Source organism: Oreochromis niloticus, linkage group LG15 (assembly GCF_001858045.2).
Source record: "Oreochromis niloticus isolate F11D_XX linkage group LG15, O_niloticus_UMD_NMBU, whole genome shotgun sequence".
NCBI lineage: Eukaryota > Metazoa > Chordata > Actinopteri > Cichliformes > Cichlidae > Oreochromis > Oreochromis niloticus.
Window position 1 is genome coordinate 940,001 of NC_031980.2, and position 12,677 is coordinate 952,677.

The following is a 12,677-nucleotide window of genomic DNA, read 5'->3' on the forward strand; positions in this document are numbered from 1 at the left end:
ACAAACCTCAGTGGGTTTTTTTCAGCATGCTCGCTGAATGTTTTTGCTGCTAGAAAGGAACTCATCGTTGGTTTGAAATGGGAAACTCAACGGTGGGAACAAAAGCGTTCAGCAGCATGACTCGAGTGAGGGACATCACTTCATACAATACAACTCTGAGGTCTTTTACAGTCAAACCAACAAAACTGCCTTTAATGGTTTTAACTGCAAAAAGCCAAATCATTCTACAGTGAAAAGCACTAAATCGGCTCCATAATCTTTCAGCACCTCTAACTGAACACCCACGGTGCCTTGTTCTTCAAACGAGGCCACATTTACGTCAATAACACACAAACATATCTGAATATGGCAGCTCACATTAAGGCAGATATTTTGAATATTTGACTGTAAAAGATGAGAGATGGGCAGAGTGTGTGTGGGGGTCAAAGGTCAGTGTGTCTGCACAGGGTCATCCAAAGCATGCCGTAGCCACAGAAGGAGCTTGTATGTGCTCGAACAACAGCTGTGATCGACTGAAACAAATATCAGGTCTACTGTACGCACAAGCTCACCGGCTCTTTGTCTCCTGCTGCATGCATATTTATGACACCATGCATTGGCAGGAATGACCCGTGCTTCTTCATCTCAGCTCTGGCAGCTCAGTTGTAAAAAAGTGTGAGGTAATGCAAACTCTTCAAGACTCAGAATAGAGAGCTGGTTATCACGACCACAGAGAGTCTAAATATAGAGCATCGCTGACATTAAAACTCTGTGTCTGGGCTGTTTTGCATTTCAAAAACCTTCCACTCCTATCATTTCCTCTCTGCTGAATAAACAAAGCCTGGGGTTGGCTACACTGTGCGAGCTGCTGAAATACCACTGTGGAGGCGTATTGTGTGTGTGTGTGTGTGTGTGTGTGTGTGTGTGTGTGTGTGTGTGTGTGTTTACATTATGTCACATTTGGGTGCATGACATGTATCACAAACACAAAGAGGTGCATGCGGACGAGTTAGTAAAAGCAAACGGCAAAGGTCAAGGGTCAGATCCATTCCTCTTCTGCTTGGCAAGCAAAGAAAAGAGTTCCTATTTTAAAACAGGACTGAAATCAATCATGAATTTTAATGACAACATTAGAAATTCAATGAAGGGAAGGTTCACAACTCAGCGGCTGAACAGTCTGACCCCTGACCAGCCGGAGCGACAGAGAGGCTAATGGGAAGACTGGTTTAGGGAAAAGGAGAGTGTGGGAGCAAGAGGACAGGGAGAAGCTGCGCTCACTTTCAAAATCAAGGAAAAAGTTTGGCCCCTGTTCAAGCTCTGTGCAAGTGAGCACTTTTAATAGATTCCCCATTTGGTTTCTGCAAGAGAGAGAAAAGAAAAAGAAAGGAGGAAGAGCATGTGTGATGTTAAAGAGTCACCAAAAAAAGGGAGAAAATAAAGTTGCTTGATTAGAGATGGGAGATCAGAGGCGATGCTGCAGGAGGTCGAGACCGAGCCAAGAGGGAGGCGAGGAAAAAAAGAGGAGAGAAGAAGAGGACGCCTTCACGGTTTGGTCATTGAGAGCAGAGACCGACGGAGAGAGAAGAACGAGCAAAGCAGGATACATCTCTTCTCCATCCAGCTTTAGTCCCGCTGCCCCGCCACACTTACTTTCAAAGTCCAGGAAAAAGTGTGGATAGTTCTCTATTTCCCTTGTTAGGACTTTTAGCAGGTTACCCATTCCAGCAAACCTGATGGTTAAAATAGAGTCGTCACCATAACAGATACCAATACATACAGTTTCACAAAAACACGTTCAGTGTGGCTGATTTCAGACCAGAATAAATCATCTTACAAACTGAAAATGTGCTCAGGCATCATTTGTATTGATTATGATTTCCATTCAAACTGATTTCAGACCAGCTCATTGGTTTACCGTGTCTGTAGGAGCTGGATATTAAATGATGCATATACACTCTGAAGACCAACCACAGTCCTTTTCCATTTAATTGAGGATTTAATTAACTACCTGCAGTAAAAACTTTCTAAACAGACAAAACTATCCATCAAAAGTTTACAAAATAAAATCATATTTGCTCTTGGTGAAGTTTTTTAAAATGCCCTTTCTCTTGTTCTTCCTGACTGGCTGCCCCTCGCAAACAAAAGATTCAAATACAAGGTGGGTCGAGTCAGCTAAGCTTAAAGTCTGCGCTCTTGGCTCATGTATACACTGAACTCACTACTTGAAGGTTTGGCTATGTTTACTGTACCATTTGCAGTGTGGGAAAAACTATTATTGTCCTTTTATTTGTTAAATTTAATCCTTGCTGCCGACCTTTCCGTCAATCATTCCTCTGACAGAAATGAAACCAACCATGCACTAAGCTTTGCTAGCTGATCTGAAAATGCAGATGATGATTATCCAGGTGCAATTCATCGCTGTCTCTTCACACGTGTTTCCTGGTCAGTAAAGAGGCTGTGAAAGCAACCTGAGCAAAAGTCTAGTTTCTTAACCGTTCTTTTGGATTCAGGCGTCTCTGAAATCAGCCAAACACAGAGTCCTAAATTACAGTTACACTCTATAAAGTTTTTATTGGAGGCAAAAGGCAGCAATTTCCTGGGAAAAGTCTCCCTCCCCCAGCCGTGACGGGTGGTCACAAACTCTGTAATCACAGTGGGCCTAAAACTACAGCAGCATAACGTGAGGCTACGATTACAGTAAAACGGGTAACGTCACAGGAACTCACAGAGATGCAAATAGGAATAGTGTAACCCTGCTTATTTTTTAAAAAATGAACAAAAAAACTTAACCAGCTAAAAAAATGATTTTAAAGTCTCTGTTAAAGTCAGTATATTTGGCACACTTGCACACACAAGTCTTCTTTTCTCACACATAGACAGCCAACTTCCCTCGACTTAACCCAGAGAGTGAAGTGACAACAATAGAGACTCTGTGCAGCAGCGTGCACATGATAATCACACTGCATTTCTCTGCACAGCCTCCAGCAAGCTGTCGACTATTTTACAATCATGGTATTCGCTGCACATCCTGTGCTCGTCATAAATTCAGATATAACTGTGTGCATAATAACAGGCTGCATAGTGTTCCTACAGCCTTTGATTGGTAGGAAATTATATACCTTAAAATGCATCCGATTATTAAATTCATGCAGAGCAGTCAGACTCTGGGTTGCACCAGCAGGGGGCAGTGTTGACATATGCTTACATTCACTAACATACTGTGACCCTGTCATGCTGGTACATGTGCAAGCCTTATTTTTTCAGGGCAGACTCTAACCTGTGGCTACGAGTCCGCAGCAGCTTTATCTGCTGTATTCTGCAGGAAGACTCCACCTCCCCTCCCCTCAGGTACCAGCGAACCATTAAAAATGACAGCTGACTTTAAGACTGCCGACGAAGGGGCATTTTTTACCTCTGAGATAAAACGGTCCAGTCAAGCACATTTGTGGTTGAGTTTTCATTTGGTGTGCACTGGGAATAAAAGATGTTGATCAAACATTTAAGAAACAACCACGTGGTCTAAAGTCGTCATGCATCACTTTGATTGGTACCTCTCTGAAGTCTTTGCACTACGAGTCGCTTCAGTTCCTTGGCTCAAAGCTGAGCCTACCTCACAATGTTTGGGGATTTCACCTGTTGCTGCATCTCCCTGATATTCTGCAGTATCCGGCTGCCACACTGCTGCCGGGCTCCTGCACTGTTACACGCTCTCTTTCCTAAACTACACCAGGGTCACTTTTAACTGTCTACAGAGAACTGATTCATGTATGTGCATGTGTACCTACTCACACAGCTAGCCAGTCAAACACTTTATCTACAGCACAGCTATAACTGAGGTGATCTCATTTAAAAAGTTTTATTCTATTGTATTAAAGGTTCAATACAACATCTGTCACGTGTATAGTTTTTTTTAAGCTGTACAAAGACGGGAGAATTACTGGACCTTGTATTCAATTAACTAAATATGAGATGATTAAAAAACAAGCACACAATGTACAAGTGAAAGCAGTCAGTACTCTAGATAAATGTCACTCTCACGACATCATTCTTCTCTGATGATCTGTTACATTTTCAGAGTGAACGTAACCCAATCAGCATCTTTTAACGATGCATCTAAATGGAATGTGACCACGTCACCATTTATTGTTTATTTAATTACACCTGTGAGTGGCAGGTTATAATGTGCACAACAAAGAACACGCCTTGGTAATGTTTAGTCTCAGATCATTAGGTACAGTTATGAACAGTCCTGCAGTAGAGGTTGTGTCTCTTAGTTGACTCTCAAGCTTCTTGGTAACACCTGGTATACCAGTACTACAGGTATGCCAGTAATACACCAACAGTAGTGTCTGTGTGAATGTCTTGTTCCAGTTTGAGAGCGAGAGGGTGGGGGTGGGGAGGCTCACAGGTTGAATGTTTACAGCGTCATAAAGAAAATCGTGATTTGGGCCTGCCACGAGTCTTCACAATCACGCTAGCATTAGCTCCCTCCTAGCTCCCACTGCCCACTGATGGTGTAAACAGGTGAGACGTAGACTCCAGGTCAGAAAATGAAGCCAGTGTGGAGGAGCCTTAAACCTGAACTCCATCTGAAGGCCGCTGTCGATAGCTGAGGATGAGATGATGGACGTTTATGGTTTTCTGTGTTGACCTTTAAACACCTTGTGAAGAATTTATGGACTTAGTCACACATTGTGGGTCATATTAAATAAACAAACAAGTCTATTTTGTAAATCTTGATCATACTATGTTTTAAAATGAATGACCATCGGTGGCACGAGAGCGCACACCCAACAGCTAAGGACTTGTGGTTGACAAGTTGTTCGCCAGCCAGTGAGTACGTGGTTTCACACCCAGACCCATCTTTACTCATCACATCCTTTTTTTTCTTTTTGCACAACCAAGATGGCGGCAACGGTGGAAACGCTCGAACACGCGATCGATACGCTAACAAGATGCAGGATCTAAAACTCCACCAGCCATCTGCTAAATACAGTCTATGAGAGGCCTGTGAGGTATTAATGTGCACATCAGCTCTTATTACAGTCTGCAGTTCAAATAACACTATATTCATTTGGTGTTTTGAGCTACTGGAATCAAACTTTCATATAACTGCGACTCCTTTACATTCAATTTGTTTTAATAAAGGGAGTTTTGTTGTTTACACTGGCACTTATCAAGTATCTGTGGAAACTTGACTTTCCTCTTTCCCAGAGTATGGAGCATCTGCTGACACCGGTTCAATCACCGGGAAATGTCACCAAATAAAATAACCATGTGAAGAGACGACTCAGTGAAGAATACGCTGAGAGTGGAACTAGAAATCATGAAGTGAGCCTAAGTTTGAGATTAAAGCAGTTTCCCTAAAAGAGAAGAACATAAAAATGTAATTTGTTAACATAATCCCCTCTGCATGTCTAACGGTGAAGCCAAGGCCTTTTGTTTTGTGAGTACTGGATTTTGTCACTGTGTTAAGACAAGTTACCTTTATGTTACACGTGCTGCTCTCAGAGACCAAAACTCTGCTGCTTTAACCTCAATTTAAGCATTCCTGCTGCAGTCTGTGCTGCCATCTCAAGGCTATTTAAGCTTTGTAATTAAAGCAAATTCTATGCACTTAAAGCACTAAAATGAGTTCCCTGGTTAAACCTCCTCCTCTGCAGTCTGGGGAGTCCTAACCAACACGTGCTCAGAAAGAAAATCTTGATCTGAGCAAACTGGCATCTGACATTATTTGTAGAGTTGGAGCTTTATTCTTTAAAATAAAAAAATGACAGATATTTTATTGCAGTCTAAAAAAACTTACTTTAAAGCTACCATGAGCTCACTGGTGCTTTTTCCTTTTTAAATGAATAAATAAATTCAGACAAACGTGTTCGACCCTCAAAAAAACTAAAATAAAAAAGGGGAGTTCCCTTTAAGTGACACTATAGATGCTACACTCAATTATGAAATTACACAGAGGTGTTTAGAGGATGCACTGACCCTTTTCAATTTTTCTCTTTTAATCCACTTTGTTCATTGCAAAGTTGCACAGATACCTTTGGAAAACCTGAACGTTTGGTAATCCTCCTCAGATCCTGTAAATACCAAAGGAAGGTTTGCCTGTAAAGCCCAGAGAACGAGGAGCTTTCTGAGGCTTAACACAACAACCGCGGGCTAATCCCAGCTACCTAAGATCATCTGAACCACAGTGTTGCTGCTGGCTGATGTGTCTTAGTGGCAGCTTAGAGTGCCGACTGTACGAACATGAAGCATACTGTGGTCATGACTGAGTGATGTACCTTCTCTGGTGGAGGACGTCAGGCTGCGGTTTATATCATCCGCTTTCTTTGTGTCTCTGAAACAACAAGAAAGGGAAAAAAGGACTTGAAAAATGACACGAGTAATACCAGCAAGGGAAACACTCGCACAGTTCCTCATAAAAAATACATGTGCAGGTGTGTGTGTCACTACGTGCACGTCGCACACCTGCCGACTGAACGGGCAGAGTACACAGCTTTCCACATTAACCAACAAAATTACCCTTTTCTGCTAATGCACACGAGCCTTCAGACAAATACAATCCTCCAGCATCACAAAACACACCTCTGAATTATTCAACACTGAAATCGACACCACTGTCTGCCATATCCAAAGAAAAGCAGCTGATTAGCCCGTCTGCTGCAGGTTTACTGAGGTACTGAACATCCTGTGCCATGCTGCGGCTGCTAGCGGTCCGTGAGTTGCACAATGCTGTAATTCTCTTTAAGGTGGGAGCAGAAAATAGATGGTGCTGTCAACTAGGACAGCGTCCAACCAAAAGAAAAGACCAGGATTTAAGACTCAAGATTCAAAGTGTTTATTGTCATTTGTCACAAGAGAAAAAGGCATTTCTCTGTGCAATGAAACTCTTTCTTTGCTGCCCACGCACAGATGCAGATTAGTATATACAATAGAAATAGAACAGATAAAATACAAATAGTACAAATAAATAAATGAAGACAGAAAAGGAGACAAAATATTGAAGTGTGAAACAGAGATGTGTGTAAAAGAGCTATAGCTTAATATGTGGGAAGAAAAAAAAAAAAAAGGCTTCAGGATCACCTGAAGCTCAGCGTTCGTCTGTGAGAGCTGAGAGAGAAAAGGATTTTTTCACATTTGAACCTAATATTTGTCATGGCTGCTTTCTAAATGTGTTTGTGGGTCAATGATGCCCCAAATCTGGCCCACAAAACCCGCTCATGGAGAGCGAAAGTCAGTCAGACTATGAGAGGTATTCTCCTGCTTAACAACAGAGAGGGCCATTTGTGTGGCAGACGCTTTCCTGGTGCTACAGTCTGGAAAAATATTCCTGTTTGGGAATGGGCCTATACTGGCCTGCAACAAAGTACTTTTAAATTATGGAGAGGCCTGACTGGAGAGAATTATGCAGCAGCAGTAAAGCTGCGCTGTGGATGGTTACTACGTCTTACTACATTTCCTGTTGTGGCTTGAAATGTTTGTTTTACGGCCCCACATGGCTCATTCTGGTCTGACCGGCTACTTGTGGACTGCCAATCTAGGCAGGAGCAAATATTCATGTGTAAATAATACTCCTGCATTTGTGTGCAAAGAACTATAACCTTATTTATACCTTAATTTAATAATTGCCTAAAAGGGGATCTGTTAGGCTTTTTTTATTCTTGAAGTTCATTGGAGTAGCTGCGCAGCTCGAGTCACAGTTTAATGTCATCCCACGACTGTTCAAGTCAACGTTTTTCTGATCTGCACTCTGCTCTGTGGTGGTCATGTGGTTTCACTGGGCTCATCACGTGATGACCTTCAGCTCCAGCCAGCACTCTGGCAGTTTGCAGGTGAGGGTGAAGTGGCTGGGATGAGAACTGGAACCTCAGAGCACTCAGGGCCATTATTATTGGATGATCATAAGAATTAGTCACCGTGCAAGGCTAATGACACAGTGGGCATCATTATGAATTTAAAAAGTTACAGCCTTCACGTAAACACACACGCACGCACACACGCACTAATAAGCTCATGCATGTTTATATGACAGCAAGGTAATGAACATATAATACATACATCATGCAAATACTTCCACAAACACACAAATGTTGGGTTTCTCAAACACATTTTGTTCAACATAATACATTTTTGCAGTGCAACGTCTGACACGGTTGACTGGAGATATTACTACCTCATGTTACACAGAGAAGACAATTCCTCTATTGCAGAGGTTTGTTGATACAAAAGCCACATGTTTGGTCTTGGCATCTGATTTTCTGATGATCAGCTAATCCATTAAATAACATAATGTACACACATTACCAACTGTCACTGAAACCTGTGCTTATTCATCTGCACTGGCCCTGCGGAACCTGCACAGCAACACTGCTGAGGGAAGGGAGGAAGGAAGGAAGGAAGGAAGGAAGGAAGGAAGGAAGGGAGGGAGGAAGGAAGGAAGGAAGGGAGGGAGGGAGGGAGGGAGGGATGGATGGGTGGATGGATGGATGGATGGATGGATGGATGGATGGATGGATGGATGGATGGATGGATGGATGATTGGGTGGGTGGATGGATGGATGATTGGGTGGGTGGATGGATGGATGGATGGATGATTGGGTGGGTGGATGGATGGATGGATGGGTGGATGGATGGATGGATGATTGGGTGGGTGGATGGATGGGTGGATGGATGATTGGGTGGGTGGGTGGATGGATGGATGATTGGGTGGGTGGGTGGGTGGATGGATGATTGGGTGGGTGGATGGGTGGATGGATGGATGGATGGATGATTGGGTGGGTGGATGGATGGATGGATGGATGGGTGGGTGGGTGGATGGATGGATGATTGGGTGGGTGGGTGGATGGATGGATGGATGATTGGATGGATGGATGGATGATTGGATGGATGGATGGATGATTGGGTGGATGGATGGATGGATGATTGGGTGGATGGATGGATGGATGGATGGATGGATGGATGGATGGATGGATGGATGGGTGGATGGATGGATGGATGATTGGATGATGGATGGATCATTGGGTGGATGGATGGATGGATGGATGGATGGATGGATGGATGGATGATTGGGTGGGTGGATGGATGGATGATTGGGTGGGTGGATGGATGGATGGATGGATGATTGGGTGGGTGGATGGATGGATGGATGGGTGGATGGATGGATGGATGGATGATTGGGTGGGTGGATGGATGGGTGGATGGATGATTGGGTGGGTGGGTGGATGGATGGATGATTGGGTGGGTGGATGGGTGGATGGATGATTGGGTGGGTGGATGGGTGGATGGATGGATGGATGGATGATTGGGTGGGTGGATGGATGGATGGATGGATGGGTGGGTGGGTGGATGGATGGATGATTGGGTGGGTGGGTGGATGGATGGATGGATGATTGGATGGATGGATGGATGATTGGATGGATGGATGGATGATTGGGTGGATGGATGGATGGATGGATGGATGGATGGATGGATGGATGGGTGGATGGATGGATGATTGGATGGATGGATGGATGATTGGATGATGGATGGATCATTGGGTGGATGGATGGATGGGTGGATGGATGGATGGATGATTGGGTGGATGGATGGATGGATGGATGGATGATTGGGTGGATGGATGGATGATTGGGTGGATAGATGGATGGATGGATGGATGGATGATTGGGTGGATAGATGGATGGATGGATGGATGATTGGGTGGATGGATGGATGGATGGATGATTGGGTGGATGGATGGATGGATGGATGATTGGGTGGATGGATGGATGCGTCCAGAGACATGAGATGCTCTCCTTGTAAGGGCAGAAAGTGCAGCTGTTCTCTGTGGTCGGACACATGAATGGTCTTTAGATGCTTCAAAAATCACACCCACTTCACTTTTTATACATCAAACTTCCTTCTTTTTCTGCACTTCAGCTTCTTTGAACTCCTCCTTCCTCTTTGCCCCATGTGTCCGTTTCATTCCCTTTTCCTTCTCTGCTTCTGCTTTCAGTCACACAGAGGAGGATTTCCCCATTTGTCCCCAACTTATCTACACAATGAAATCAAGCACGTTTGCAAAAGTCAGCCAGTATGCATTGCACTAGAATAAAAATAAACAAATAAATGAAATATGCAGCATTAACAGACCTTCACACTTATGCCATTCAGCCCAGTGTGCAAACCAACAATCTTAAACTACCAACACATTTATCACAGCACTCAGAGCTGAGCGCCGGTTTATTAGTAAGTCAATAAATCTGTCAATCATCCCGGCAGGTGGTGCAGTGAAATGGTGTGGAGGGAGATGCATGCAGACTTCTCGAAAATAAACATGTTTTTCAGGAAACATCAATCAAGAGCTAGAATGGAATTTTCCAGTGACCTCAGAGGAATAACATGCACAGTAATACATGGGCCGCTTCTGTCCCATGGTGAGCTACTGAAGGGGAAAAAACCAAAACATCTGAACACAGTAATGTTGATTTTATCCAACAGATCTGCTGTTAAGAGCACGAAGGTATGAGTGAGGAATGAGACAGTGAGACAAACTGATGGAGGAAGCAGGAAGAGAAAAAGGAGAGACGAGAATAAATCTGAGACTGGCACAAAGAAACCAAAGCTGTGAGACACAAGCCAAGCAGCCTGCTTATTGCTGGACTAGTAAAGAAAATTCACTAGTTTGCTATGAATCACATTTATCACTATAGTTAACTAAAACTAACATTTTAGTTTGAGCTGTTTTTAGTTATTATCTGTTTGGTGAAAATGGTAACACAGCTGAGGCATTGTGACTGTGAGCAAACTTCAAAAGTTCTGTTTGTATTGTAAAACCTCTGCTGAGTGTCCTACGCCTCGGCCCTCATACAATAATACTAAGAAACACTAAGACTGACACTGAAACTAATAAAAGAAGCTAAAAACAAAAAAGCCAAAATGAAATGAAAAAAAAAAAAAAAAAAAAAAAGAGGATAACCTACAGGGAATATCCTTCCATATTGTTATGAGAGTGTTTAATCAAAATAAGTAATCCTTATTAAAATATGACCTATGTTCAGGACAGACGAACATGACAGATTCAGGGAAACTAAACAGATGACATTTGAATGAATGTATGAGAAAGATGCAGAAAATGAAAGTGCTGTTTGTGCTAATGTTTTTAGGTGATCTAACATTAAGGTGACGCAGCAATAAGGAACTTGCGTATGCATTTTAAATTTAGCGACAAAAGCATGCAGAGCTGCATACTGGTGTTCAGCTGGACTTCTTTGGTGTGTTGATCCCAGGACTCATCATCAGCTGTCATTTCAAGTCAAAACACAGGACAGCACAGCAAACATCAAAATGATGTGGCATTATAATAACGTAGCAGCAAAGTCATAAACACACAGACGGATTAGTCATCCACACTAAACAAAATCCAGTGACTGTAACTTATTGATCATAAAGTCTGCCCATGTTGACAAAGATGGTCTGGCAGCCGTCATCTTTAAGGGAGGTTAAATAAGAACGTGGATTACACTCGTTTCTAACATACAAGAGGCGAGTGCCACAACACATGACCATCCCATTTGGCCTACTGTTTGATCCCCACTCTCTACAGCCCTGCCCTTTCTGCTTCCTGCTTACTGATACAGACTATTATCCTAATTTTCAGCTATATATTTTTAATCATGGACTTAGTCATACAGTTTTTTTATGTTATACAGAGGCTCAGCGAGTGTCCCCAGTACGCCTACTGTCTGAAATAAGTGGTTTTACCTCCATTCCTTCCTCCCTACAAACAAGACAGCAAGTGGGTAGGGCTTCTGTGCACCTGAGGTGGCCCTATAAGACAGTCCAACTCCCAGCCTCGAGGGCCGGTGTCCTGCAGGTTTTAGCTCTCACCCAAATCAGATGATTAGGGGTGGGTGGTAGCGCTCGTCTCTGTCAAATATTAAAAAGCAAACAAACAAAAAAACAAAAAACAACAACAACTAATTATTGAATGACGTGCTTCATCTCTCTTGAGCGCATATGTTTTTTCCCCTCAGCTTACATGACACTGCAGCAATAATTTAAGAAATTTGACGTGTCTGAAAAGCGCAATCAGGGAATAGAAAAAGAGCAAATTCACCACTCTGCTCTTATGTTAGCTTCATGTACAGACAAGTGCTGGCACCCTCCCCGCATGGATGTAAAACAAACTTACATAAAGATGTTAACAGTCTCTTTGTGTGGACAACCACACATTTGCCTGCATGGGCTCGTCTCAAAACTATCCGTTTCCATGGTGACAGCAGAGAAATGCGTTAAAATAAGGAAGGCATGCAAATATGAAAGACCGACAGCCCGGAGGGGACAGACAGACATGTGGACACACACTTTGGTCTATAAAGGCTACCAGTCAGAAAAAGGGAAGGTGTGTGATGAAAGCAGCTGTCGCTAACGATGTGAATCTCTGCCAAGAAGGCTGCTTAAAACCGGAGAGTGGCAGTCTGCAGACATGTGAGGAAGACGAGAGGAGGATTCACCAGAGAGGGAATTGTGGATGAAAACAAAATCTAAAAAATGTGAAGAAACAGATTATCATTATCATGACGGCGCCTCAGCGTCGCTGAAGGGAACGAACAAAATGAAGTCGAGCAGACATGAAAAAGGCTCTCTTAACGTGCACAGATCGATCTGTCTGTGTAAACCTCATAAAACAAGTCCATGTAGGGAAAAACGGAGAGCTA

General features: G+C 43.1%; 1 protein-coding gene across 7 annotated transcripts in view; it reads right to left on the minus strand.

Moving 5' to 3' along the window:
• fam49a (family with sequence similarity 49 member A) overlaps positions 1–12,677 on the minus strand; it is a 36,799-nt gene that overhangs the window by 6,471 nt on the left and 17,651 nt on the right. For 2 of the 7 annotated variants that reach the window (XM_005449877.4, XM_005449879.4), the window contains exons 2-3: positions 6,264–6,319; positions 1,258–1,337 (exon numbers count right to left, since the gene is read on the minus strand). In XM_005449877.4, coding sequence (XP_005449934.1) covers positions 1,258–1,330 — 73 coding nt within the window. In that variant the 5' untranslated portion in view covers positions 1,331–1,337; positions 6,264–6,319. Of the gene's footprint in view, positions 1–1,257; positions 1,338–1,629; positions 1,710–6,263; positions 6,320–12,677 lie in introns of all 7 variants that reach the window. The other 5 variants (XM_005449878.4, XM_003440703.5, XM_019353497.2 and 2 more) reach the window with 3 other exon arrangements.